The 23,088-nt window shown below is 37.8% G+C and overlaps 1 protein-coding gene across 14 annotated transcripts in view; it reads right to left on the bottom strand.

Moving 5' to 3' along the window:
• TESMIN (testis expressed metallothionein like protein) overlaps positions 1–23,088 on the bottom strand; it is a 178,666-nt gene that overhangs the window by 141,508 nt on the left and 14,070 nt on the right. For 11 of the 14 annotated variants that reach the window (XR_013157490.1, XM_077115470.1, XM_077115471.1 and 8 more), the window contains 2 exons: positions 18,635–18,706; positions 125–227 (listed from right to left, as the gene is read on the bottom strand). Coding sequence is in view for 13 of the 14 variants with exons in the window: in XM_077115470.1 (XP_076971585.1) it covers positions 125–227; positions 18,635–18,706 (175 nt within the window). In the remaining variant the exon portion in view is untranslated. The remainder of the gene's footprint in view (positions 1–124; positions 228–18,634; positions 18,707–23,088) is intronic. The other 3 variants (XM_077115467.1, XM_077115475.1, XM_077115468.1) reach the window with 1 other exon arrangement.

Raw genomic sequence — 23,088 nt, 5'->3', positions numbered from 1 at the left:
TCTATTTTTCAGCACTTAGAAATTTCCCAATATTGAAATTAGGACTCTCTAGACATAGTATTATGAACATGTCAAGCACTTTTAAGTGTTCTTTAAACCCATGTGTTTAATGGAATTTTATTACCTTAATGGCCTTAAACCGTTCAATTTCATGCTGTAAATTGTTGCAACAATTGTTACAATTGCAGTTGTTGCAAAAGTCACCACTGGCAAAGCAATCACAGTACCTGTGAAGATAAAAATATGGTGTGTCAAAGACACAGATGGTAAATTGAGTCAATGAAAAGAGCATATGTGTGCAGGCTAAGAGCCACTCCACATGCTATAGTCAATAAAACTGTTATTTAGGTTATTCTGACTCCTTTTTATTTGAAAATGAGATTGACTGTAATGTTGTCCAGTGAGTAAGACAGAAGAAAGGAAACAGTCAAAACCATTGCTTCCATAACATAGGAACTTGCAAAGTAAAACAACTTCCTGGAAAATGTTCATCGATCCCAGTCATCTCCTGTCCCAAGATGCCCACTGTAGTTTTCCCAGGAGCACTCCAGTTTAATGGGGAGGGACATCAAATAACAAGCAGCATTTCCCCATCAACCATCCCAATTTGTCCAACATAGCTGAAGATGAGTTCACTACCTTGGCCATGAGTTGGGACCTGGAGGTCAAGCCAGGCTCAGGTTTTATCCTATTAACTTTCATTCCATGTCAATGCCTGAAGGTAAGGCATGTGAATGGTGAAAGAAATACACAGATGAAATGACTACTATTATACCTTGTTATAATGTGAGGGTCAATCATGAATTCAGGTTCTAAAGAATAGCTATGCTAATAGAATCCCTTTAAGAACGCACCAACTGGGCCCCTGTGATTCCTTAAGTATAAAGGTATTACTGGGAGGAGAATGCAGGGCAGGGGACTTCCTTTTCCTAGAGAATTATCAGTATTTATGGCCACTAATTATTTTATATCCTCTTTTAAAACACATGCCCTTGTGCTGGCACAGAAGCATTTGGAGGCCAATGGTTTAATTTTTTCCCTAAGAGCAGAGGGATAAGACTTAACTCTTATCTCTTAACTCATTAACTTAACTCAAGTCCTTAACTCATGAAAATTTAATGTCAAGGCAAGGACTCCTGATATCCTACCTATAATCTGCACCCCCAGAAAGCCTTGGGAAGCTTTTCAGCCACTTCACGTCTTGCTTGTGAACAGGGAAAACCTGGAATTGTCTAACCCTTAAGGTAAAGCCATTTTTATGGGAATCAGTTTCTCTTCTGAAAGCATGAGTCACTGAAAAGAGCTTTAAACCCAGAGTTTAAATATCAGCTCTGCCATCAACTTCCCATGCTATCTGATAGGTTATTGGTCAGTGTCTTGAGACGTAAAATAGAAATCATGGCGCCTAACCTACCAGCCAAAGGGTTGCTGAAGGAAGCACTAAAAATCATAAATGTGGATGTGCTTTCTATAAAGTGTTGCATAAGTGCAGGGAAGTTTTCTCTGTTCAGAAATATTGTGGACTAGAATCTGGAGAAAACGTCTTGCTATTGAATACCTAAACATGATTAAGTATTTTTTAAAAAGATCTTAAAATAAATTCCAAGCCAACAGGAAAGTAAAGGAGATCATCAGAGACCAGAAAGACAAATTGTGAATCCAGAGAGGTGGATTACTTCTGTAGTTGGTAAGTATTATCCTGGGGCATCTCTGGAGCTTGGGTTCAAATGGGCTGCTCATTTAAGGATACAGGAGACAAAATCAAGAACTACAAAATACACCTACATAAAACATGGATTCACAAAAGGTGACTTCTCCAATGAGTGAATTAGAAACAAATCTACTTCATAGAAGGAGAGTGTGGGGATACAACCCTTTCTAGGCCATAGTTTGGAGACTTTCTAACCTCAACAATGGAGAGAAGGGAAAGGAAGCAATCACAGAAGGTTTGAAGGTTGTAAAGCAAAGGAGTGAGAGTTAATCAACTTAGTAGACTCAAGAATGTGGAACTCAAACCAGCAGAAGGAGAGTGGAGGAGCAGCTTCCAAAGACAGGAAATGGTGGCACTGGGTACAAGTGAGATAAAAACAGGAAAGTTGGCTGAAATTCTATTTAAGAAGTAATTAGTTCCTAGATTCTTTCCCCATGTATTGTTTTTTCCCATGTATTGTTTTTCTCAGGAAACAATTGGAGGATGAGCTCTACCAAAATGAGGCATTAAATCAAATGAGGAATATACGGGATCCAGGAGCCAGAGGATCAAACACAATGGAAAAAAATCAAAAGAAAGCCATGAATGATGGCAGAGGGAGTGTCCAAGGCTTGAACATCAGCCACTGGAGATCAACCACTCCAGAGTGCAAAACGTTGAGTGGCTCTGGGAAGGACTTCTTCAGCACAAAATTGACTGCATCACTAACATGTGGAGCATGTTGAGAAGAGATTTCTACAACCAGAGGAGAGTTTAGGGTTAAATTAGTATTTTGTACATAAAAAACCAACTCTACGGAAAAGGTATGTAATTGAAAGAAACAAAAAGCAATCATGCCTCATCTGCAACTAGGGTCTGCATAGTCAAAAAATAGGAACATTTCATGTCGACCTGATCAAGCACATCTGAAGTCTGGTTTGGGCAATGTGTGTATTGGGACAGGAAGTAATAAGAACTAAATCCACATCTTCCACGGCACTCAAACAACAGGTTATTTCAAAACTGAAATGTCTTTTTGCAAGACTTTTCTGTAAACCTACAACTTTCCTAATAAAAAATCTAAAAAGTCAAGACATATCAATTAAGGCAAGGAACTTAAATTATTGAGGCAAAGAAGGAAAGATTTCAGTCAAAAGAGTTGAAAGTTTCTGGAGAGCAGAAAATAATGAACAATTGTCAGGGAACAACTATTTTGGGGTCACAAGCCCTATAGAGTTAGTTGCCTCTTTAAACCATGTATGTGTATAACTTGGGTGAAAATGTTACTAAAAGAGCAAAACAGAATGAGCTGAAATATAAAGAAATTAGGCACAGAATATAGATTAAAGATATGAAAGACAGGTTAAGAGAAATGGTCACGAGTTAAGAGGACCTAATATATGCCAGAGTGGCATTAGAGATCTGGAGAAGAGAGAGAATGCAGACAGTCATATCTGAAGTGAGGGTATCTATATTTCCCAGAATTAATGCAGGTGTGTATTCATTAAGAAAACTATTTAATCCCAAGAGAGATAAATAAAAAGGAAAAAAAAAGATAAAAATAAAATCTTATATGCAGCCAGAAGGAAAAGACATTATTTGATGACTGACTTGTTAGAAATATTGGAAACCGGCAGAATAACATCTCCAAACACGGACAGAAAAACTGACAATATAGAATTTAATACCTATCACCTAGGTCCAGTCTGAGCCTATTTCTATACATTTTTGCTGTGTTTCACTAACTTTCACCTCTCAGCTTTTAATTTTATGGTGAAGATTTTTAAAGCTGTATATATTATAAAACCTGTGGTCTCTCCCAGGCTCCAGACCCTAAATCCTCATTTTCTTTTTCCCCAAACTCCATGAAATGGTTGTATACATTTAGAGCTCATCCTTATCCTTTCCATTCGTTCTTTAACCTGCTGCATCCTGATTTCCTTTCCCCTCGACTGACACTCAAAGTCAATCTTAACCTACTTATTGAAAAACCTGAGGACCACTACACTGTGCTTTATTTCTTGGCAGTTCCTGACTCTTATGTTTCAGAACCATATTTCCAACTTCGTACCAGACATCTCTGGCTATCTCTCAACATGTCATGACCTTCTCTACCCCTCATCCTGGGGAAGCTGCTCCTTCCTCCTATGGCACCTCTCCCGGTTCATGCTTTCACTAAGCTCCTAGTCACATGACCCCAAATCCGTTCTAACAATTACCCTTCTCTCTTTCCCCATATCCAAGAAGTTACTGAGTCTACTGGCTCTGGCTCAGAAATGTCTTTTATTTTCATTTTATTTTTTTGACACAAATAAATCATATTTATTGTAGAAATTTAAGTACAAATAAGCAAAAAAAAAACAATTATAATCACTCAGAATTCCACTCCCTAGAGATGATTATTTGGTGAATACATTTCTTACTCTTTCTGCAAAATATATACACTGAAATAAATATCTATTTGTTAAAATGTTACATATAAATAAAAATAAGATCGTACACTAGAGTTTCATAGCTTGCTTTTATTACTGATCATTATGAATGTGAATAGGTAGATTTACATGTCATTTTAATAGCTGTATAGTACCCCACTCTATAGTAGATCATCATTTAATAATTTCCCTGATATTGAAACTTTAGATTGTTTTTAAATATTTTGGAATTAAAAAACAATACCATACCAGTTGTACTGGGCTCCTTTCTGTCCCTAGAACACTGTATACTCTCTTTCTTGCCACAGGGCCTTTGCACCTGTTATTTCCCCCACTTTAAATCCACTACCACCTGATTAACTCCTCTTCAGCCCACACCTCCTCGGGGAAGCCTATCCTGGCTGCCACATTTGGTAATCCCCTACCTATCACTGCTCCTTGGCCAGATTTTCACAGCTCCACTCTGATCTTTACTGATGTGATAATTTGATTCATGTTTCTCTCCCCAACTAGACTGAATGCTGGGGCGAGCAGGGACTATGACTACCTTGCTTACTGTTGTTTTCCTTGTTCCTAAAATCATGGGCATTCAAAAATATCTGTGAAATGCATAAATTAAAAAATGAGGAAAAGTACAACAATGAATATGTTTGAAATGTCTTTAAAATTTTTTCTCTAGTGATTTTTTTCTCCACTGCTTATCTCCAGTGATTTTTTACTCCCCTGCTAATACCCTGGTCTCTGCTCAGGTCCTCAGCTCGCATCTGGACTGTAGCGACAGCCTCCTAACTCATCTCACTTTCAAATGATTGATTCTCCCCTTGCCAAAACGGCTAATTTTCTAAAAACATATGTTAGGCAAAAAGAAGCAAAGAATAAAGAGTAATAAGAAAGCACAAAATAAGGTGGCACGTATAAGTCCAAATATATCAATAATCAGACAAAAAATACAAATGGATTAAAGAAATGTATTTTAAAACATAAATTATTAGGTTTGCTTTAAAAATATCCACCTAAAAATATAGTTTACAAAGACATGCCTAAATCAAAACTACCACGCAGAAAGTGTGAAAATAATGGGATATTATAAAGCATAATTTGAAAATAACCAAAGAAAACATGATGCAGCACTATTAATATTAGACAAGAATTTAAGGCAAAAAGCATAAGGATACAGAGGTATAATATTTAACAGTTAATGGAAGAATCCATAGAAAAGAATAACAATTGTGAATTTGCATAACCTTCACACTATTGTCTCAAAACATATAAATCATAATGGAATTATAAGGTAATAGACAAATTTGCAATCAAATGAGAAGTCTTAACATATTTTTGCCAAAAACAGATAAATCACACAACATTAAATAAACATTCAACAGATTTTAATAACAAAATTAACAAACTTGAGCGAGTAGGTAAATAGCTACACCCAAAAAATAGAGAATATACATTCTTTGAAAGCTATCATACATTTTAAAAATTGACCAAGTGTAGGTCCTGAAGTAGTTTTCATTAATTTCAAATAATTGATATAATACATACCACATTATCTGACCATAGTGTAATTAAATTTTAAAATTAAAAATATAGCTTAAAACATATATACATACATGTATACATATTCAGATACTGTGAAATGCACTTCTAAACAACTACTGAAGTAAAGAGAACATTACAGTGAAAATTACAAAGTATTTTAAGTGACACAATAGAAGTACCTCCTATCAACTCTTGTGGAATGTAGCAAAACAGTACCTAAGGTTAATTTATAGCTCTAAATGCATTTCCAAAAAAATAAAAAAAGATTGAAAATAAATTATGCATTTAACAAAAAAAATCTAGGAAGACGAGTGAAATAATAAAAATAGGGGAAGAAAGTAATAAAAAGTAAAAATTAATGTACTTCATGAAATAGGAAACAGAAGTACAGCTGAGAAAAATCAATATAGCAAAAGCTGGTTCCCTGCAAAGACTGACAAACCTCTTGTTAGAGTGACCAAAAAAGAGAAAAGTTAGAAATAAATATTAGAAAGTAAAAAGGATATAACTACAGACACAGAGTGATTTTAAAAAAGGTACAGAAAACCCAAGAAAAAGAAAATCTTAAAAGCAGCCAGAGGAAGAAAACAATTTATCTATAAAGGAACAGGGATAAGAATATATGAGCAATATATCTGAAAATTCAGAAAAATCAACAATTTTCTAGAAAAATATAAAAATCAAAATATACTCAAGAAACACAAAACTTAAAAGAGAAAATAGTAACTGCTAAGAAAAAAAAAAGTGAATAAATAACCTGCCCTAACCAAATTTACCAGGCCAAACTGATTTATAGACAAGTTTTATCAAATCTTCAATGAACAAATAAACCCACCTTATCCAAACTTTTTCAGAGACTAAAGAAAAAGAGAAAGGTGGGATGTGTGTGTGTGTGTGTGTGTGTGTGTGTGTGTGTGTTACCTAATGCGTTTATTAAAGCAAAGACTGACAAAATTGACAAACCTCTAGTGAGGCTGATCAAAAAAGAGAAAATATAATAGAAATTAAAAATTTCATTATTAACGAAAATAAAATCTTTAGGTATCCAGGAATAAGTCTAATAAAAAATGTGCAAGGCTTTATGGAGAAAATTATAAAATATTGTTAAAGTATACAAAACGTATGAATAAGTGGGACAACTTAACATGTTTATGGATAGAAAGACTCAATATTACAAACCTTTGCAGAGGCCTAGAAAATAAGACAGAGGCATGATAACAGAGGATTACAGCTGAAAAAACCACAAAGCTCACACTCTAAGAAGGAGTGTCTAGGGAAATCCAAAGACAACAGGAAAAACAATACAAGGACACCAGAGGAAACAAAAGTCTCCGAAACCTATAGCTACAGCAAACAGTAAACACAGCCTAACTCCTAATCAGATAAGCATAAAACCTTGCACCAAAAACTTATATACCTCAGTTCCTATTATTCAATATGTCACATTCAGCTCTGAACAAAAATTATAAGCCATGCTAAAAGGCAAGATAAAACACAATCGCAAGAGACAAAGCAAGCATCGGAACCAGAAATATATATGACAAAGATTTTGGAATTATCAGACATAGATTTAAAATAACTATGATTAATATGCTAAAAGCCCTAACAGAAAAAGTGGACAACATGCAAGAACAGATAGGTAACGTAAGCACAGATAATGGAAATTCTAAAAACAATCAAAAGGAAATGTTACCAATCAAAACCAGTATGTCAATCAAAGCTATAGGCTGAGCCTCCAATCTTGGGGTTTCTTCATATGAAACAACCCCACAAAGGATAGGTCAAGCCTACTTAAAATTAGGCCTAAGAGTCACCCCCAAGAGAACATCTTTTGTTGTTCAGATGTGGCCTCTCTCCAGTCACCACAACAAGCAATCTCACCACCCTCCCCCTGTCTACGTGGGACATGACTCCCAGGGGTGTGGACCTTCCTGGTAACTTGGGACGCAAATCCTAGAATGAGCTGACACTCAGCATCAAGGGACGGAGAAAAACTCAAGAATGAACTGAGACTCGGCATCAAGGGATTAAGTAAACCTTCTCAACCAAAAGGGGGAAGAGTGAAATGAGACAAAGTGTCAATGGCTGCGAGATTCCAAACAGAGTTGAGAGGTTATCCTGGAGGTTATTCTTGCCCATTAGATATCACCTTGTTAGTCAAGTTGTAATGAAGAGGCTGGAGGGAACTGCCTGAAAATGTAGAGCTGTGTTCCAGTAGCCATGTTTCTAGATGATAATTGTATAATGACATAGCTTTCACAATGTAACTGTGTGATTATGAAAACCTTGTGTCTGATGCTCCTTTTATCTACCTTGTCAACAGATGAGTAGAACATATGGAATAAAAATAAATAATAGGGGGAACAAATGTTAAAATAACTTCAGTTTGAAATGCTAGAGATCAATGAAAGGGTGGGGAAAGGGGTATGGTAAACAGAAAAAAAAGAATGTTTGCATTTATTTTTTTTAATTAAAAATAAATAAATAAAAAACAAACAAACAAAAAAACACTTTCTCAGATCATAAAGGAATGAAGTTGGAAATCAATAATAGGCAGAGTGCCAGAAAATTCACAAATATATGGAGGCTCAACAACACACTCTTAAACAACCAGTGGGTCAAGGAAGAAACTACAAGAAAAATCAGTAAATATCTTGAGGCAAATGAAAATGAAAACACAACATATCAAAATTTATAGGATGCAGCAAAGGCAGTGCTCAGAGGGACATTTATTGCCCTAAATGCCTTTATTAAAAAAGAAGAAAGAGCAAAAATTGAGGAATTAACTGTCCACTTGGAAGAATAAGAAAAAGAACAGCAAACTAACCCCAAAGTAAGCAAAAGGAAAGAAATAACCAAGATTAGAGCAGAAACAAATGAAAGTGAGAATGTGAAAACAATCGAGAAAATCAACAAAACCAGAAGCTGGTTCTATGAGAAAATGATGGCCCCTTAGCAAGGTTGAAAAAAGAAGAGAGAGGATGCAAATAAATAAAATCAGAAATGGAAGAGGAAACATAACCACTGACCCCACAGAAATAACGGAGGTAATGAGACGATACTATGAACAACTTTATGCTAATAAACTAGACATTGTAGATGAAATGGACAACTTCCTAGAAAGGCATGAACTACCAACATTGACTCGAAAAGAAATAGCTGACCTCAACAAACCAATCACAATTAAAGAAACTGAATCAGTCATTAAGAAGCTCCCCAAAAAGAAATGTCCAGGACCAGATGGCTTTATATGTGAATTCTACCAAACATTCCAGAAAGAATTAGTATCAATCCTGCTCAAACAATTCAAAAAATTTGAAGAGGAGGGAAGGCTACCTATCTCAATTCTATGAAGCCAACATCACCCTCATACCAAAGCCAGACAAATATATTACAAGAAAAGAAAATTACAGACCAATTCCTCTAATGAATATAGATGCAAAAATTCTCAACAAAATTCTTGCAAATCGACTCCAGTGGCACAGTAAAAGAATTATACAACATGACCAAGTAGGATTCATCCCAGGTATGCAAGGGTAGTTCAACATAAGAAAATCAATGTAATACACCATATCAACAATCAAAGCAGAAAAACCACATGATCATCTCGATTGATGCAGAAAAGGCATTTGACAAAATTCAACATTCTTCCTTGTTGAAAACACTTCAAAGGATAGGAATAGAAGGGAACTTCCTCAACATGATAAAGGGAATATATGAAAAACCCACAGCTAACATCATCCTCAGTGAGGAAAAACTGAAAACTTTCTCCCTAAGATCAGGAACAAGACAAGGATGTCTATTATCACCACTGTTATTCAACATTGTGTTGGAAGTTTTAGCCAGAGCAATTAGACAAGAAAAAGAAATATAAGGCATCAAAATTGAAAAGGAAGAAGTAAAACTCACTGTTTGCAGATGATATGATACTGTATGTCAAAAACTCTGAAAAATCCACAGCAAAACTATTAGAGCTAATAAATGAGTACAGAAAAATGGCAGGTTACAAGATCAACATTCAAAAATCTGCAGTGTTTTCATACACTAATAATGAACAATCTGAGAGGGAAATCAAGAAAAAAAATCCATTTATAATTGCAACCAAAAGAATAAAATATTTAGGAATAAATTTAACTAAAGATACAAAAGACCAATACAAAGAAAATTACAAGAAATTGTTAAAAGAAATCACAGAAGACCTAAATACATGGAAGGGCATACTGTGTTCATGGATTGGAAGACTAAATATAGTTAAGATGTCAATTCTACCTAAATTGATTTACAGGTTCAATGCAATACCAAGTAAAATCCCAAAAACTTACTTTTCAGAAATAGAAAAACAATAACTAAATTTATCTGGAAGGGCAGGGTGCCTGGAATAGCTAAAAATACAGTGAGAAAGGAAAACAAAGTCGGAGGTCTCACGCTACCTGATTTTAAGGTGCATTACAAAGCTACAGTGGTCAAACAGTATGGCACTGGCATAAAGATAGATATACTGACCAATGGTACCAAATAGTGTGTTCAGATATAGACCCTCTCATCTATGGACAACTGATCTTTGATAAGGCAGTTAAGCGAACTCACCTGGGACAGAATAGTCTCTTCAATAAATGGTGCCTAGAGAACTGGATATCCACATAGAAAAGAATGAAAGAGGATCCATATCTCACACCCTATACAAAAATTAACTCAAAATGGATCAAAGACCTAAACATTAGCTCTAAGACCATAAAACTGTTAGAAGAAAATGTAGGGAAATATCTTATAAATCTTATAATAGGAGGCGGTTTCCTATAGACGTTACACCCAAAGCATGAGCACTGAAGAAAGAAAGAAATGGGAACTCCTCAAAATTAAACACTTTTGTGCATCAAAGAACTTTTTCAAGAAAGTAAAAAGACAGCCTACACAATGGGAGACAATATTTGGAAAAGATATATCGGATAAAGTTCTAGTATCCAGAATATATAAAGAGATTGTTCAACTCAGCAACAAATACCTTTGATGGCCTCATCAATAGAATTAGTGAGCCTGAAGATATGTAAACAAAAATGCAAAGAGAAAAAAAGAATGGAAAAATGAGGGAACAGAATATACATGAACTGTGGAACAATACCGAAAAGCATATCATGCATATGGTGGCAAAACTAGAAAGAGAAAAAAGAAAAGAGCAGAAGAAATACTGAAGTGATCAAGGCTGAGAATTTTCCAAAACGACAGAAACAAAACCACAGATCCTAGAAGCTCACAGAACACTAAGCATGAGAAATAATGACACCAAGACATATCATATTCATACCGTAGAATACCCAAGACAAAGAAAATCTTCAAAGTAGCCAGAGGAAGAAAGCAATTTACCTATAAAGGAAGAGGGATAAATGACTTTGGCCTTCTCATCAGAAACCATGCAAACAGGTAGAGAGTAGAATGAAATATTTAAAATCTTGAAAGAAAAACCAACAGCATAGAATTCTGTATCCAGCAAAATTACTCTTCATAAGTAGAGATAAATCCCATAGTGATTTGAATAGTGAATAAAAAAGTATTTGTGGGCAGGCCCCGATGGCTCAGCAAGCAGAGTTTTCACCTGTCATGCCCGAGACCCAGGTTAAATTCCTGGTGTCTGCCCATGCAAAAAAAAAAAAAAGTATTTGCGAAATCCCCTTGGGGGGATGGTGAGAAAGGGAAAAAATTCAACTTCCCCATTTGGAGAAGGCTTAATATTCTCACAAGGAGTGAAGACCACCAAATCAATAGGCCAAGCCCTCAATCTTGGGGTTTGTTCATATGAAACAACCCCACAAAGGATAGGCTAAGCCTACTTAAAATTAGGCCTAAGAGTCACCCCCAAGAGAACCTCTTTTGTTGTTCAGATGTGGCCTCGCTCTCCAGCCAACACAACAAGCAAACTCACTGCCCTCCCCCCTGGCTATGTGGAACATGACTCCCAGGGCTGTGGACCTTCCTGGCAACATGGGACAGAAATCCTAGAATGAGCTAGGATTACAGCATCAAGTGATTGAGAAAACTTTCTCAACCAAAAGGGGGAAGATCAAAATGAGACAAAATAAAGCTTCAATGGCTGAGAGATTCCAAACAGAATCAAGAGGTTATCCTGGAGGTTATTCTCACACATTAAATAGATATCACCTTTTTAGTTAAGGCATAAGAGAGAGGCTGGAGGGAACTGCCTGAAAATGTAGAGCTGTGTTTCAGTAGCCAGGTTTCTTGAAGATGATTGTATAATGATATAGCTTTTGCAATATGACTGTGTGATTGTGAAAACCTTGTGCCTGATGTTCCTTTTATCTACCTTATCAACAGATGAGTAAAATATATGGAATACAAATAAATAATAGGGGGAACAAATGTTAAAATAAATTAGATTGAAAAAAAAAAAGGCCTAAGAGTCACCCCCAGAGAACCTCTTTTGTTGCTCAGATGTGGACTATCTTTCAACCAACATGGCAAGCGAATTCACTGCCCTTCCCCTCTCTACATGGGACATGACTTCCAGTGTTGTAAACCTCCCTGGCAATGTGGGACAGAAATCCTAGAATGAGCTGAGACTCAGCATCAAGGATTGGGAAAACTTTCTTGACCAAAAGGGGGAAAAGTGAAATGAGACAAAGTGGCAATGGCTAAGAGATTCCAAACAGAGTCCAGAGGTTGTCCTGGAGGTTATTCTTATGCATTAAGTAGATATCACCTTGTTATCCAAGATGTAATGGAGAGGCTGGAGGGAACTGCCTGAAAATGTAGAGCTGTGTTCCAGTAGCCACGTTTCTTGAGGATGATTCAATAATGATAGAGCTTTTACAATGTGAGTGTGTGATTGTGAAAACCTTGTGTCTGATGCTCCTTTTATCTACCTTGTCAACAAATGAGTAGAACATATGGAATAAAAATAAATAATAGGGGGAACAAATGCTAAAATAAATTTAGTTTGAAATGCTAGTGATCAATGAAAGCAAGGGGTAAGGGAAATGGTAGGTATAATTTTTTTTTCTTTTCTGTTTTTGTTTTATTTCTTTTTCTATTGTCTTTTTATTTATTTTTCTGAATTGATGCAAATGTTCTAAGAAATGATGAATATGCAACTAAGTGATGACATTGTGAATTACTGATTATATATGTTGATGTTTTATTTGGTTTGTTAAATTTAATTAATAAATAAATTAAAAAAAAAAGAATAGTCTTAAATATGTTCAAATAGCTAAAGGAAAACATCAACAAAGAACTAAAGGAAATCAGGAAACTGACAGATGAACATCAAAAGAATCTCAATAGAGTGATGGAAATTATAAAACAGAACCAAATAGAGCTGAAGATGATAGTAACAGAAATTAAAAATTCCTTAGAGAGGTTCAACAGAGTGGAGCTGGCAGAAGAAAGAATCAGAAAACATGAAGATAAGACATTGAAAATATCCTGTCTGCAGAGCAGAAGGAAGAATGAATGAAAAAAAAAGTGCACAGAGCCTGTGGGACACCGTCATGTGTACCAACGTACATATTGTGGGAGTCCCAGAAGAAGAGAGAGAGAAGGGGCAGAGAGAATTCAAAGAAATAATGGCTGGAAAGTTTCCAAATTTAGTGAAAGACATGAATATACACATCCGAGTTAAGTCCCATATCAACCACAAAGAAAATATCAGAGAATATAAACTCATAGGGACAAAGTAGGGTGCAGGTTACCAGGGTGTGGGGCCAGGGCAATGGGGAATTAATGCAGAATGGGCGTAGAGTTTCCGTTTGGGGTGAAGGGAAAGTTCTAGTACTGGATGGTTGTGAGGGTGCTACAAACGTGAATGTGACTGAGCCCACTGACTGCTGTGCTTGGGAGGAGGGCTGGGATGGGAAGATTTATGCTATGTATGCTTCCACAATCAAAAAAAAAAAAAAAAGGAGAAACTAAAGAGACAATGACAATTAAATGAATACTGGATTGGAGCTAAGAAAAGTATGTGTTGGCATATAAGGAAAAAATGCAATGTAGACTATAAGTTTTCTATCAATGTTAAGTTTCTTGAACTTAATAATTGCACATAAAGTGATTACATAAGTGAATATCCTTGTTCGTAAGAAATGGACATGGAAGTACTAAATGTTCAAGGAGTATATATTTGCATGTGTGTGTAGAGAGAGAGAGAGAGAGAGAAAGAGAGAGAGATGATAGATTGATAAATTGAGATTGATAGATGACAGAATAATTTAGCAAAGGGGCAAAATGTTAAAACTGGTGCATCTGGGCATGGGAGAGGTATGTTGGAGTTCTCGGTATGAGGTTTGTATTATTTTTGTAATTGTTCTGTTAGTTTGAAATTATTTCAAAATACAAAGTTAATGCCCGAGACCCAGGTTCAATTCCCAGTGCCTATTCCCAGGCCAAAAAAAAAAAAAAATATATATATATATATATATATAAAACAAATTAAAAGAAAAAACAGAAGGAAGGAAGAGCATCTGAGAAGCCCCTGCCAGCGCTCACATCATGAGGCTCGTGGGCCTCATTCTCTGGAAGGCCTGTCAGCCTCTGGCAGGTAGGGCTGGCCAGCACTGGACACCCGGTGGGCATGGTACCCAGGTTCCCAATTCTCTCCAACCTTATAGCAACACAAACCTCTAGAACACAGGGGATCACTGTTCTCAGGCTTTTAGCTATTAGTTTTCTTTTCAAGCTTAAAGAGAAAAAAAAATCTAGGCTGATATATGGAATTTAAAATATAATATTCTGGGAGCATGGGTGGTTCAGTGGTAGAATGTTCACCTTCCATGTGGGAGACCTGGGTTTGATTTCCGTACCATGCACCATCCCTCCACCAAAAAAAATATATATATATATAATGTTCTAAATTAAAAAAAAGAGAGAGAGAGAGAGCGCGGGCAAGAGAGACTCTGCCCTGTCTTACTTATGACTGTGGGTGGGAAAGCAAAAGCTGAATCTTGCAGCTGCATTAGGGCATATGCTGATCCAGCAACCAAAGCCTTTGGTTTTAACTGCTACACAGAGGAAGAAGAGAAGAAAACAACAATAATAATAGCAAATACTTATAAGAACATATACAATGTGTCAGCAAAGCTCCAAGTGCTTTCCATGTATTAATCCAAAGCCTAGGGCATTCTCAAGGTTGAGAGTCAGCTCTAAAACCTATGCATAAAGCTAGATTATCAGTAGGTCTATAACTAGCGAAAGGGTTGAACGAGGGACAAATGCCCTCCAAAAGAAATGCATATCTTGGCATTGGCTCAAGATGGAGTTGGGAGATAAACAGTTACAAGAAGTCTTCATTTGGGATTGAGATTTGAATTCATACAAAACATGTGGCCTAAGGAAAAAAAAAAGTTAGCTACAAATTTTAAGTTGTACTTGTTGGAAATGCCCCAAACTCCAGGGAACAGCAGACAAACTGTCTCTCAAGGGATGCCCTCTCCAGCCAAGCCCCAAAGAATTCCCGCACAGAAAGTTCCAAAGATGGTAACTCACAAAAACAACAAAAATCACAAAATACGTGAAATATGTGAGGTAACAAGCCAATAAGAGTGAAAAATCTAGAGAAGAAACAAACACTGGAATCAGACAAGCAGAGAATTTAAATATTACAGCTATAAGCCATAGAATATAAATTATTTAATATCCATAAATATAAAAAAACAAAAGTATGAATAAGGAAGGAATCTATCAAAAATGGCTATCCAGATTTGACCTTCTATTCCACAGACTTCTGGTAGTAATAACTAAACTGATTAATCAGAAACAAATGACCATTTGAAGTAGCATTATTGGATACTTCCCAATCTACAATTGAAATCTTGATTTAGATTTGATTGGGGTAAAAAATGTAGATATAATCTCTCCCAACAAACCCCACACATCTCAGCAAAAAAATGAACTGGAGTAGAAGGTGCTTAAAAAGCTGAGTTTGGATTTGTTTAAAGTCAATATATGACAGGACTAAATAAAACTGTTCTGAAAAAATCTATACACCTAAAATCAATTCCTACTTTTCAGAGCTCATGCAGGAGGATGAGAACTCTCTCCATTTAACTGGAGAAAGCTCCTTTTTACTCTATGACATAAGCACTGCCCCAAAATTCAGAATTTAACACTTATTTTGCTTTCATATTTTTAAAATCCTGTTATACCATAATTTCACAATCAATCCCTTATTAAACTCATTACCAAGTAACTGATGTCTAAATATATATAACATTTTAGATAGTGCTATGCAAATGATAGAAAAGTATAAGTGAATGACATTAAATATCTTGGTCATTTTAAATAATCAATATGTTTTCAATAAAACAATCACAAAAATATGACATTTATTAAATTTACATCAACAGTGTTTTAATTAAATAAATTGAATTTACCATTTAAAAATAATTCTCAATTTTTGATGTTTTGTTCGCCATGTTTTTTTGTACTAATTTTTTTTTTAAATACTGCATTAAAATATTATTGGAATAATGGACAAGAACAAAAGATTGAAGGATCTTATTTAAGGTTTCAAGGTAACTGAAAGAGCAACTAAAAAGTATGACCCTAACTCTATTTGAAAGGAAGAAGGTAAAGGGGTAAGTCAGAGAGGGAAATCCTCACATGCCACAGCGAGAATCAGCCGATTATCTTTACAGGCATAAAGGTAATCCCAGAAAGTCTGAAAACAGAAGTCAGGGACAGTGGAAGCTTCTAGGTAGAGACCAAGGAATAGGGACAGGTAGAATGGAATACTATTACTTTCCTTCCTAAGTATAACTCCAGTAATTTGATTTTTACCACATGCATGTATTACTTTGATATTTAGAAATAGTTTGTTTTCCCCTTTATTAATGGTTGTTAATAGCAAACCTCTTGACCTTTACCAAATAAAGACTCCCATTAAAGTGGTACAAGCTCACTTTAAGAAAATTATATTTTGTTTCCTTACATTTATGACTGACTTAGTTGTGGGGAGCAGAGAAGTAAAGAAGACCAAAGCTATGACTAGTGACGAGCCATGCTGGCTAGTGAAGCACACTATAGTGAACCCACTCCTTACATTTGCTCCCCTGCAGCAAAGTCTCCCAATGTAAGTACACATGGCATGCATAGACACAGTGGTGTTGCTGCCGGGACAAGGCCAGGTGTCTGCTCCCAATAAGCCTTGCAGCAGAACTCTGTTTTGGTAAAATTCTCCATTCCTTAGTCTCTCTAAGAACAGCAAATGAACTTTACCAGTATTTCTAGAGATAACTGGTTTCTCACTGATGGACTTGATCTCAACCAAACTGATGGGGTAATCGGAATGTCATGTGATAACTTATGATGGAAATATCATCCCCTTCTTATCCCCAAAGTGTTCACATCCTCCTTCCAAGGTTCCTCAGAATGGAGAGATGGGGGAAGCTAAATCATTGGTCAGACAGCTACTTGCTGAGTGTGGAATCCGAGGTGCCCCGTGGGGGCTGGCAGGTTCCTGAATCGGGTGAAGGCAATGCCCACGTTCCCCTGGATAGCAATGGATACACCCTGAACTTCTTCTCCTTTTCCTTTGTTCCAGTGCTGACCAAGCCCCCTTGGGAAGCAAAATCTCCCCTCAGTGTTAGTTGGCAATTAATCTGGGATGCTGTTGATAAGCAAGAAGCTATTTCTTTGGATTTCCATTATGAGATAATTCAATAAGTTAAACCCTTCTCAGAGAGTCATATTATTTCCAAGTTCTTAGGGGTTATTTCACTTGGTCCCCGATTAGTCACTATTTTGCTCTAAGATTTATGTTGTAGTTTTTGTTTTTTTTTAACCTCCCCAACCCCTAAACCCAGCCAGCAGTTTAGCAGCTCTCTTCCATGGGTGCCCCACTGCTCTGTTTGGCCTCTGTCCATTCTAGACACTACCACCTTGTCCTCCACCGCATCAGAAGTTTCCATCTGGGCAGGCCACTTTGGTTTGACAACTTCACATGGTCCAGGCTTTTCCCCCTCTCTTCTCCTTCCTCCTCACCCAGAGCTGCATTTTAAAAACTTCCTGATCAGTTGTTTCCTGGTGCTTCCATTGTTCAGAGAGGTATATGACTTGCATTCACAGACTATACCAATGAGAGCTCAAATATTTCCATAAATCAACCCTAGACTTTAGCATTACTCTTTTGTTTTTAAAGTCAATATTTTTTTCCAGTTTTGTTTTGTGAACCAAGTTTCACGGCCTTCTGGATTTTTACCCACTTGTGCACCCCCACATCACTGTTCCACCAATGGAGCCCTCAGTGACTTCAGAAGGAGCTCTGCAATGGAAAATCACGTGGAGATGTGGTTAGGGTAGTAGACATCTTTCCCTTCCAACATGCAACTTAAAGCTAGCTGGGCACAAAGAGCAGAAAACAGGCAGCCCATGGCAAGAGCTAAGAATAGAGAGGACAGCAGGTAGAAGGAGGAAGCTGAGGTCTGCAGTGCTGTCACTTGGGTGGATGAGGGTCACCCCCTCTTCCAGCCATACTCTCTACTTCTGGCCCACAATTGTTTGACGATCTTCCTACTACCCTCTTGACTGAGCCTTCTGGGGGCTTGCATGCCTGGGGGAGAATTTTTCTGAGAAAAATTCAAGAGTAGAGTAAATCAATTCATCAGACTTTTTAAAAATAGGATGTGGAAATGTTACAGTTAATGCTCAGCAGCAGTGCCGGCTTAGTCCTTGTCTAATGGGTGAGAAGGTAAAGCAACACCAAGGAAACTATATTATTCGGACTGTAGGCAGTGTCATTCGCTCAGTTAGTTGGCCAAAATAACACCAAAAGAAACAAACCAGGTTTCTACTGCAAGTGGGGCATGTTACTGTTCTGGTTTACACCAAACGTTAGGACATGATTGCCGGGCGTTAACTGTAGCATGCACATGGCTAGCCATTTAGGTCTGTCTGGACTGTGCTCCACTTACTGATTTCTAAACAACCTTATTTCATATTTAATAATGAAGGATTTGTGATTACTTACAATTTCAGACACTGGGATTTGGTACAGTTACATGGCTTTTTAGACTTTGTGTCCCATGAACTAAGAGTTACTCTATAAAGATTAAAAAAGAAAATGTATTCAGATGGTTACTCTTTAAAAAGAAAATTAGCTAAGTATCTGGTGTTTATGAACAAATAGTGAAAATCTCAACACCAGTTAGTTACAGGTATTAATTAATGGTGCCTGATCATGAAACGGGAATGGCGTGCATATTTTACAAGGTGATGGAGCCTTCCCAATCCAGCCTGTGCATGCCCAGAGATTCAGCTGGGGGAGGAAGCAGGTCCCTTGCAAAGCTCACCCTCCCAAAGAAGACTTCCCAGTTTCTTTTCCTGACCTCTATTTGTATGTCCACCTCTGCCAAACCCCCTTTTCCATGTATTTTCTGAAATCTGGACAATAATGGAAAGTATAAGTTGAAGAAAGATAGACCATTTTAAAGCTGTCCATTCTATAAGAGTTCCAATAGTCTCAACAATACAAAAGTACATTTCAAGTTTATCATATGGTTATTGGGGACCTCCCTCATTTTAGGAAAGGATTATTGCAACTCCCTTCTAACTGCTGTTTCGGGGGTTAGCCCATAAGTCACCTTTAGGGACATGAGAGAAGGGCAGGTAAACATGTCTCTGGATGTTGCTAAATATGAGGGGCAGCTGCAGGTTACAAAATGGGGAAAGTTTCCAGGCATTGCTTAGAAACGATGCTCATCTCACTGGGAATTCAGAATATTAGTAATGTGAGACATTAAATAGATCATGGTGAAACGAGGGTCAGGGCTCTCCCTGGGCACTGGGGTGACATTTGTATGTGTCACATCCTCCAAATATGTTCCTGGGGATGTGGCTATGCCGGCTTCATTTCTGCAATGCACTAGCTACTCCAGGCAAGGACCACATCTGGGTCTTGAGTTTCCTAAAGCAGCTAAAACAGTACTTGGCACACAATTAATGCTTGCTGGCAGTCTTTTATTGCCCTTCAAAGCATGGGAACTATTTCATACCATTTGCTATAAGGTTATAACCAATACCAATATCCTGAAGAGAGTATTGGAGCAAACCCTTTTGCCCTGTCCTCTGTGCCCTCTTCTATCTTAACTGTCTGGGTTGATGTCAACCCATGATCTTGACTCTCCTAACCTCCTCTCTGCTCTGGTATGGGTTCCATCTGGCTTATCAGTCCTCGGCACTTACTTCACCATCTGAACCTCTGTTTAGTGACCTGTCTCTGCTCCCTCCCCCACCCCCACCTGGAAACAGGTACCTGACAAACAAACAAGATGCTAATTGTTACTTTTTCTGGAGATGTTTCCCATTTTCAATATAATACACCCAAACTATATGACTGAATGCTGTATTAATTGATTGTTCATAGAGTTTGCTTCCCCCTTGTAAGCTAGGAGAGCTGTAGTTTCATGCCCTTGGGTGTGCCCAGAAGGGGCTAGCCAGGCTCTCCCTCCATTTTCTCATCCTCTGTAGATCAGAGGAGAGGGCCCTGACATGCTCTGCACTACTCTCGGCCTTGGCCCTCTCAGCCCTGCCCCTGAGCTGGAGCATGGAGGGGCCTGGCACTCCCTGTCCTGAGGTGGGGGTGGGGTAGACACAGAGACACTCCAGTGGTGACCTGACCACAACCACAGGTGGAGAGGATAACTCTGTGAGCATCGACAGTGTCAGGAAGGTGCCACCAGGTACTGAGCAAGAAATCAGCACCTAGCCAAGATTGACAAGTACTGTAGGGGACATCAAAGGAGGTTATTTTCAGAATTATGGTGTCTGCCCTGGAGAAGTCCACCAAATAATCAGGAACATGAGATACATACAACTGAAAACTCAGAGAACATACGATAGTTTATGATCAACTGTCAAATTATTTGCTACTGATTATAAAAGCTTCACAAACTCAGAGACAGGAAAGTTTCACATAGACGGGAGAAGTTAAAATAAAACAGACCACTCTTGAAGGAGTAGAACTTGAGATCAATCTTTCAGGTGTGAGGTTTTTCTTTCGGTCAAAAGGTGTTTCACTTGGAATGGCAGCATGAGCATAGACAACCTGTTTGCAACGAGCTCAAATTGCAGGAGGGGACAGCAAGGGCGCCAGGTGATTACAACAGAAACTAACATGGGTCTGCTAATATTTGATCACTCTCCTAGTACTAATCTGAAAATTACAGAATTAGAAAAATCTAGACAGCTGGACTCTGCCTCAGAAAAATGTGATAAATGAACCATACCACAATGATGGTGACCTCTTCTATAAGAAAAAAAAAACCAGAGAGCGGACCCTTTGGTATCCTTTATTATGATGTTCACTATGTTACCAAGAACAATATAACATCAGAGACAAAGAATTCATATTCCTTAATTGATAATAAGATTCTTAAAGCTATAGAGTGACAGGATGTGAATTTTTATTAACACTATAAGCTAGGTAATAAGTTAGCCAATTCATCACACAATTCTAAAGAATAAGGACTGGGGAATTCGGGAGCATGGACTACTCATGCCGAGGGGCTCGCATGGATCTTCTTCCCTACTGCCCACTACATCAGAGCTATCTGAACCATCTTGGGCTGGCAGACTTTCTTTTCTGATGTCTTCGGATTTAATTTGGTCTTATTTACTTGCAGAATTAAAAAAAACAAAACAAAACTAATAAGCATATAAAGACGTGAAGAAATACTGTAAATTAGTTGTGGCTAAGAACTCATACAGAAGGAAACAACCAGCAGACCGTTTTTGGCTGTTCCCTCACTACAAATAGTGAATTGGCATTTTCCAGTATACCATTGGTTCTGTGGATAGTGAGATAAAGATCATCAAGGCTGATTCACTGGAGTGACACCAAATTGAGTAATTATCTGCGGCCAAGAACATAAACACAAAACTCATGTTGTTCCTGGCACTTCAGTTACAACAGAAAAATCCTTTATAACCTACGTAATTACTTCAAAATAAAGAAAAAATTTGGCCATAATTTCCTTTATTTTGGCTTGAAGAGGGAGGAAGGAGAAGAGGAGGAGGGAGGGAGAGGAGGGGGAGGGGAAGAAGAACTATACCACAATGGAAATGTCCTCGTTGCTGCTCCTAGGTGGCAATATACACCAGCTGCACACCATGAACCCTCAAATGGCACTGCCATCGAGAGCACACCCTTGAAAGAAAGTATTAGAAGTATCAAATTCCCGTGGATGTTCTAGGCACAGTAAAGCATGCGGTGAAGCCAGGCTGTGGCGCACGTGCTCCTAGATCATAAGAACGATAACCTGAGTATAGCTCTAGGAGCTTAGCCTCGGAGACCACGTCATATAACCCAAGACGTAATGCCAGCAGCACAAATCGTTTGCTTGGTCCAGAATTGTTAACACCCATGATGATGTAACCAGTTCAGCAACACTAGCCGCATCCTCACTTATCCATCACACCGAGAGAATGAAGCAAGGAGAGGGGCTCCATACAGCCTCATTCCATCAAAGTAATTGTGAGGGGTCATCTCATTTTGCAAAGCATTACAACCAGAAGAAAAGCAACTGGTAAAACTGAGTCTACAAATCATGTGAGAAACCAAACCTCTTCAGTGACGACTCAGAGGAGAAAACACTGGTTGAATTCCATCATATCTCTAGAACCCTACCAAGTGGTTCACTTAGCCTTTTGTACATGCCCCCAAACAGCTCTCCTTACACTTACCAGTGCCATGATGAAGAGCTGTCCGATGGTGGAACACTGCGGGAGCCTGGAAGGCCCTAGAAGCCATCTACATTTTGTAAATTGCCTGCTCTGATTTCTTCCAGGCCCTGGGCCCGCAGGCCCAAGACAGAGTGTACGATTACATTAGATTGTGTGCCAAAACTTCTCGAAGGCAGGAAGGTAAATAATCAAACCTATAACCAACTAAGAGGCTCAAGGAACAAAAAGGGCTACTCAAAACATGGTTAGTGCATGGGTGTTGACAAAGTTTCGATCAGCTTGATTAGTTTAATTAGTCAGTTATAAAGACGACTTTAATATGGTAAGATGGTCCCCAATGAATGCAGCCCATGTCCATATGGACAGCCATATGCCTCAGCAATAGCACCGAGCACAAGCAGACTCAGCACACAAGGCAGCTGGCAGAGGCAGCCTGAGAAAGGTCACCACCAGCCACCAATGTTGGTGTTAAGTGACTGCCACTTCATCCTGACATTGATGACAACACAAAAGAGATGGATGAGCGCAATTTGAATCATTATGCAATCAAGGGAGAGCTATAAATAAAAACAAACTTTTGAAACACTGACACGGGACAGTGGAAATAAACAGAGATTACAGATCAACCTTTCTAGCCACAATAAAACCAGAAGGGAAGCAGAAATATTGTTGGCGGCATTGATTAACATAAAAAAAATTTTTTTTAGAAGTCATGGTTTGCTAATTTTATAACATAGAGGA

Source organism: Tamandua tetradactyla, chromosome 9 (genome assembly GCF_023851605.1).
Source record: "Tamandua tetradactyla isolate mTamTet1 chromosome 9, mTamTet1.pri, whole genome shotgun sequence".
Lineage (NCBI taxonomy): Eukaryota > Metazoa > Chordata > Mammalia > Pilosa > Myrmecophagidae > Tamandua > Tamandua tetradactyla.
Note: the sequence above shows the minus strand (reverse complement) of the source record. Positions and strands in the feature narration are given on the sequence as shown.